Raw genomic sequence first — 5,837 nt, forward strand, 5'->3', positions numbered from 1 at the left:
GCAGCCTGAAGCGCTATCCTTGCCTGCCAAGAGTTGCATCTGGCTCACTGAATGCTCCCCAAAACCAATGGCAAAGAGTCTCCTGTCACCTGTTGGTTGGACACAACAGTAGGGATTCGTCTGCACATGCAACCAGCACACAAAGCCAGTTGCATTCCAGATTCACTGGCTTATTGCATGAACTTTAAAACTGACTCAGGCCTCCCAGGTTGCAGCCGGGACATGGGATGGAAGTGGGGATTATCACAAAAGCTTATTTCCAGTTCTGGCTAAAAGAAGGAAACGGTGGTACAGTGGTCATTCACTGTGAGTTTGCTGCAATCTGTACTAAAGCAGTCAACTGATTGTTTCTTTCCATACCATCCCCATTCAGGAACACCTCCATGAACTCTTCCATAGTTCCAGGCTCCTTGAATCCTTCAAACAACTTGGAAAAATGGTAATATGAGATCAGCACATCTTTGGGATTACGCATGACATAGATAACCTGCAAGTGACAGAAAGGTTACATTTAAGGAGGCAGATATATCCAGCATCTAGGATATTTCATGTTTCCCTAGAATCGGAGCAGCTATCAAGAAGCATTCCTTGAGTCTTCTGGTAGCTTTACTACACAATATGTCATCTTGCTGTAAATGGACAGTCATCTAAATGCTTCATATCTTTGTTGCACTCCATGACAAAATAAATGTTTACTTCATGACTTCCTCTCTTACCTTGGTCTTTGATTTGAGAAAGGATTTAGGGAAAAGCTGGAATGGCAAGTGAGAAGTCAGACATCTGGGTGGAGGATAATTCAAGGCTGTTTTCAGGCCACCATCAGTCTCAATCCATGGTGACCGATGCCACACTAGCACACTGCGCACCCATGAGGGGTCTCCACCACGTAGCACCAGCCCCAAGATCTCAAGCATCCAGTTGGTACCTGAGTAGAAGTCCAATGATAATAAAGTAGTCTATGCTTCTCCATCTATTTTGGTTTTGGTATACATTACCGAATCCCCCTTCCCTTCCACTATCCATTGAAGATTTCCTCATTTTCAAATCCTAAAATAAATCCAAAAGAACGCGAACTGATCTTTTTAAGCCTCCCCCAACAGAGGCTGTCTTTCCTTGTAGTGTATTTGGGATGTAGCAGTTGCATACAATGGAAAGGAGGTGGGAAGACAATTATTTTTTTGATTGTGTGCTTCACTTCTAAAGTATGTTATCACATAAAGGGGTCCCTGTAAGCGCATTAAACGTCCAGAGTCCAAAATTGCATAACTGCACTACTGACCTGACTTTGGATAGGTGACAGTCACTACATCATCATCCAACAGCTGGAAATCATTTTCCACAGAGATCAATGTTTTCTGTGAGTAGCCCAGAGTGGAGAAAAAAATCCCCTTATGGGTGAAATAGGTCATAACTGATATGGGAAAACTGTACGCACATTTAAGAAAGAGAGAGAGAGAGAGAAATTATGATGCAGCACCCTTAATTCTTTACTTAATGGGTTCCCATCTGCAGCACTTTCAACAATATCAGATCCAAAGTTGCAGAACAGTCTTGTTGTTGATGCATTGTGAAGTCATTTCTGACTCATGGGAACATCTAAGGCCGACCTATCACAGGCTCCTTCTTGCACGATTTGGTTCCGATGCTGGTTTATCTTTGTCTTTCTCTGAGGCTAAGCGAGTATGACTCGGCCCCGGTCATCCAGTGGGTTTCTATGGCCATAGTGGGATTCTAACTGATCTCAGGAGAGTCCAATGCTCAAACCACTACCATCACACTGGGTCTCATGCAATCTCAACATTTTGAACAGTTCATTTTACTTCCCTCATAACTGACAAACCCACGGCCACTGCTGTAGCTGAAGGACGGAATGTGTTCCACTGTTGAACAACCCTACTTCAGGAATTTATCTTAATGTTGAGGTGGAATCTCTTTTGCTGTCGCTTGCATCCATGCTTCTTGTCCTGTTCTCTGGAGCAGCAGGAAACAAAGCTTGGCTCCCTCCTCAGTTATGACATCCCTTCAAGATTAAACAGGGCTATCATATCACCTCTTCCTCTTCTCTTCTCAGGCTAAGCATCCCCAGCTCCTTCAATTCATTCCTCATTAGGACATGGTTTCCAGACTTTCACCATTTAGTTGCCTTCCTTTGGGCGACACTCCAGTTTTTCAACCCTTAGGGATGGAGCATGGCTTTGGCACAGCTTCTGTCATCTTAGTACACACACATTATTTAACATCATCACTCCAAAGTGCTTCCACAGGCAGCTTTTTTGGCCCCTGCTCTTCTCAACCAGGATTTTTCACAGTTTTCTGTTGACAAAATGGCTCCCCGGCAAGAGGGCTCCTGAAATCCTTGGGAAGTCACACTCTCTCTGCCTCAGAAGAGGAACAAAAATTCATGCCCTCTCTAAGCAAAACTCCCCCCTAAAAAAATTTGAGCCAGTCCACACACTCTGAAAAAAAGGGCCAAGTTTCCCCCCCACTCCATCCGAGCGTGCAACAAATGGCCCCCCAACGTCTCAAACTGCAGCACAATGCAGCAATGGCCTCTCTCCCTCCTCACTCGAGAAGCCTACCTGGGCTGCCTCCTGGATCACTTTGGAGAGCGGCAGCAGCGGAGGCAGCAACAGTATTCCCAGGCTCAGAGACTTACCGGGCTTGTTGGAGCTTGCTACCACGTGCCCTCCTTCTCTCCCTCTCTTGCACATGCAGGGCTGGACTTCAAGGAAAAGGAGCTGGAACAGCCAAGTCCCTGGCTGCTGTGAGGCTCCGAGGAACTTGGCCGCTTTCCCTGGTGCTGGGGAAAGGAGGCTTGGCCAGGAGAGTGAAACTCGGAGGTAATTGGCATCAGGGGAGGCCGGGGAGCCGGGACAGCAGTATAAACAGGACGGGACCATCCCAAATGCAAAAAACACCAGGAATGTCCCACGAAAAAGCGTGATATGGCAACCCTAAGCCTACAACTCAGCACAGCTGCAGAAGCCTGACTTAGGAATCCACTGCTGCTTCTGCATTGGACTCCCTTTCTTCAAGCACCTCAGGAAGGGATGGGGAGTGAAGAGGGAAGGCCTTTACCTGTTCAAACATACCCTTTGTAAAACTGCCCTCCTTACACACTCGCCTCCTCCATCTCTATTTCTATCTCCCTCCCCACCACTTGCTATCCATGTTGATGAAACATGGTTACTATGATCCAGAGACCAAACTATGGAACTTATTGCACAGCCTCTTGGGACGCTCCTGGTGTGGAATGAAAGGGGGCAGAATGGGAACAGAATGGGGGCTATCACTCATTTTATTGCATGCCAGAACGCTGCTGATGCCGCTGGAAGTTCCCATTCCATTTCCAATCCGTCCCAGAAGAAGAGGTTTTCAGGAATTGTTCAGAAGCATTCCTGAAAATTGCCTCCTCTGGGACGGATGGGGGAATGGGAACTTCCAGCAGTGTCAGTGGCATTCCAGCGTGCAATAAAATGGGTAATAGCCCCCATTCTGTTCCCATCCCACCCCCTTTCATTCCACATGGGAAGTGTTCCAAGGGGCTGGGCAATAAGCTCCTATAGTTCTTGCAGTGGTGGCACTTGGGTTCTCCATGGCCAAAGAAATGCAATACTCAAAGGTCAGCAGGAAAGGTCATGGCCAAAGTTTTTTGGAATAAGAAAGTTATTTTGATGACTGATATTTTCGGAAGGGTCAAAGAGTTAATACAGAATACTATTCTAACTTGCTGTGCCAGTTGCAAGACAATGAATGTTTTGAAGAATTTGAAGCTTGAGTACACAGACCATCCACCTTGCTCACCCGATCTTCCTCAATCTAATTCTTGTTTCCAAAGCTTAAAAACAATTTGAAAGGAAGAATGTGAACGATTCAGAGATGATAACAGCAGCACGTGAGGATTTCAGTGACCAGACACCAGATTTTTACTTTTTTGAATAGTTTAAGAAACTTGAGAAATTACGTGCCAAGTGTGTTGAATGGCAGGGTGAATATATTGAAAAGCATGTATGCTTCATGCTTCTAGGTCATTCCCTACTTAGTCAGGCTTACAACTTTGCAGCACCCCTCGTATAAATATCCCAAATGTTGGAAGCCTTCCTGTTAGTAACATATGCAGGCATTAAGACAATCTTACACCTAGGTATGTCTTTTTTTGGTTGATGCAAATGCTGATATTCCCCTCTTCCCTCTGCAGAAACCAAAGTCCCAGTGGAGGATGATATCAGAAAAGCACCTGTCACTGTAGTAAGAAGCAAAATGATCATGTCACCCACTAACATCCCAGCAAGAGGATCCCAGCAGATCTTCTGAACCTTTGCAAATGACGGAATAATTTTACAACGGGCTACAGAAACATACCCAGACACTTCTCCAAACCCCCACCCATGATCTCTACCATTCATTGAAGGACCTTGGGGGATTGCAATGGCTCTAGAGTAATTCTTGGAATCAGCTAAAGGCCAGATGTAGACTTCCTCAGCACAGAGCATTACTAGAAGGTGCAGGGGGTACAGACCACACCAAGTGACACCCAAAAGGGGGGTGACACCACTGGTCCTCAAACATCTGTGTTTTGGAAGTAACAGGCTGTGGCATTCACCTACATCCCTTTAAAATGCTGAAGTGATGGTGTAAGTAGGGTAATGCTCAATGGGAAGAGAAAGGCAAGGCCCCAGGTTTTAAAAGAATTAGAATTTTAAATATTAATTTTTTAAATTTTATTTTAAAAAATGTAAATGTTTTATTTTTTACATATTCTTTCAAAATCACATCTTACCAAATTTTTGCTTAAACACTTGAAATTATGTACAGATGAATTGTAACTCAAAGGTATATCTTTTAATTTTGCTAGTTGTTTATATCACAACTATTACCATTGCATTCAGCGATCTGTAGGAATTCTGATTTATGACTAATATTAGTATAAAAAAACATCACTAAGGATTACGTGACATGGGGGAGATCAATGGGGCAGTTGTGACACCATGAGTTTTCATACCAGGTGATGGCAACCTAAGTGATGGCACTTCCTCAGCATGCAAAACTATGACACTACCCTGAGTCATGTAGGGTTGTGGTCCTACAGAACTAGGAAACCGAGCAGCAGATAGAGGAGCCTGGGGTTCTTCAGTCCCATTGGAAGGTTACGTTCACATTCTGCATTTTCTCCTGATAAACACGGTCAAAGTATTCACTCTGTGCCACTGTCAGGTGGTTCTTCCAATCCCCAGAGATCCCTGGAACACCAAAAGCAGAGACAATAAATACACAGAATGCCTGGAACACCAAAAGCAGGGACAATAAATACACAGAAATGTAACCGGATCATTGAAATTATTATCTATTTCATTTCATTTGTATGCCTCCTTTCTCCCAGAAAGAGACCCAAGGCACCTCACAAGATAATTAATTGCCTTAAAATGACCATCCCTACTATTATGGAAAGTGAGGGAGTATTTTAAGGTGGCCAATGCTGAAGGGCAGCCTCTAACTCTGGAATTTCCCCATTAGCCCCCCACCAACCTACTATTACATCACTTTGAGCCAGTTACAGCATTGGTAACAATTCAATTTATTTATTTATTTGGCTTATTTCAGCTGGCCACTTGAACCAGTAGCCATCACCCAATGGGTCAGAGATAGCAGTGTCAGGTCCAAGCAAGCAGAGAGGAAGTCAAGCCACACACAGCCTAGGCATTCAAAGACATGGCTGTGTTAGTCTGGAAAATCAGTATGCAAAGGGACCGTGTAGCACCTTTGAGATGAAGTGAAAGAAAGACCCTAGTAGTGTGAGTTTTCACAGAGGACTAAGAGCCGTATTGCATTACAAATAA

At 44.4% G+C, this 5,837-nt stretch overlaps 3 protein-coding genes across 3 annotated transcripts in view; 1 reads left to right on the forward strand and 2 right to left on the reverse strand.

Moving 5' to 3' along the window:
* LOC121915845 (IgGFc-binding protein-like) overlaps positions 1 to 5,837 on the reverse strand; it is a 52,399-nt gene that overhangs the window by 13,049 nt on the left and 33,513 nt on the right. The window lies entirely within an intron of this gene.
* LOC121915850 (sulfotransferase 2B1-like) overlaps positions 1 to 5,837 on the forward strand; it is a 13,816-nt gene that overhangs the window by 4,563 nt on the left and 3,416 nt on the right. The gene's annotated exons all lie outside the window — the stretch shown is intronic.
* LOC121915852 (sulfotransferase 2B1-like) overlaps positions 4,725 to 5,837 on the reverse strand; it is a 2,195-nt gene continuing 1,082 nt past the window's right edge. The window contains exon 2 of the mRNA XM_042440424.1: positions 4,725 to 5,240. Coding sequence (XP_042296358.1) covers positions 5,131 to 5,240 — 110 coding nt within the window. The 3' untranslated portion in view covers positions 4,725 to 5,130. The remainder of the gene's footprint in view (positions 5,241 to 5,837) is intronic.

The sequence above is a fragment of the Sceloporus undulatus genome, chromosome 9 (assembly GCF_019175285.1).
Source record: "Sceloporus undulatus isolate JIND9_A2432 ecotype Alabama chromosome 9, SceUnd_v1.1, whole genome shotgun sequence".
Lineage (NCBI taxonomy): Eukaryota > Metazoa > Chordata > Lepidosauria > Squamata > Phrynosomatidae > Sceloporus > Sceloporus undulatus.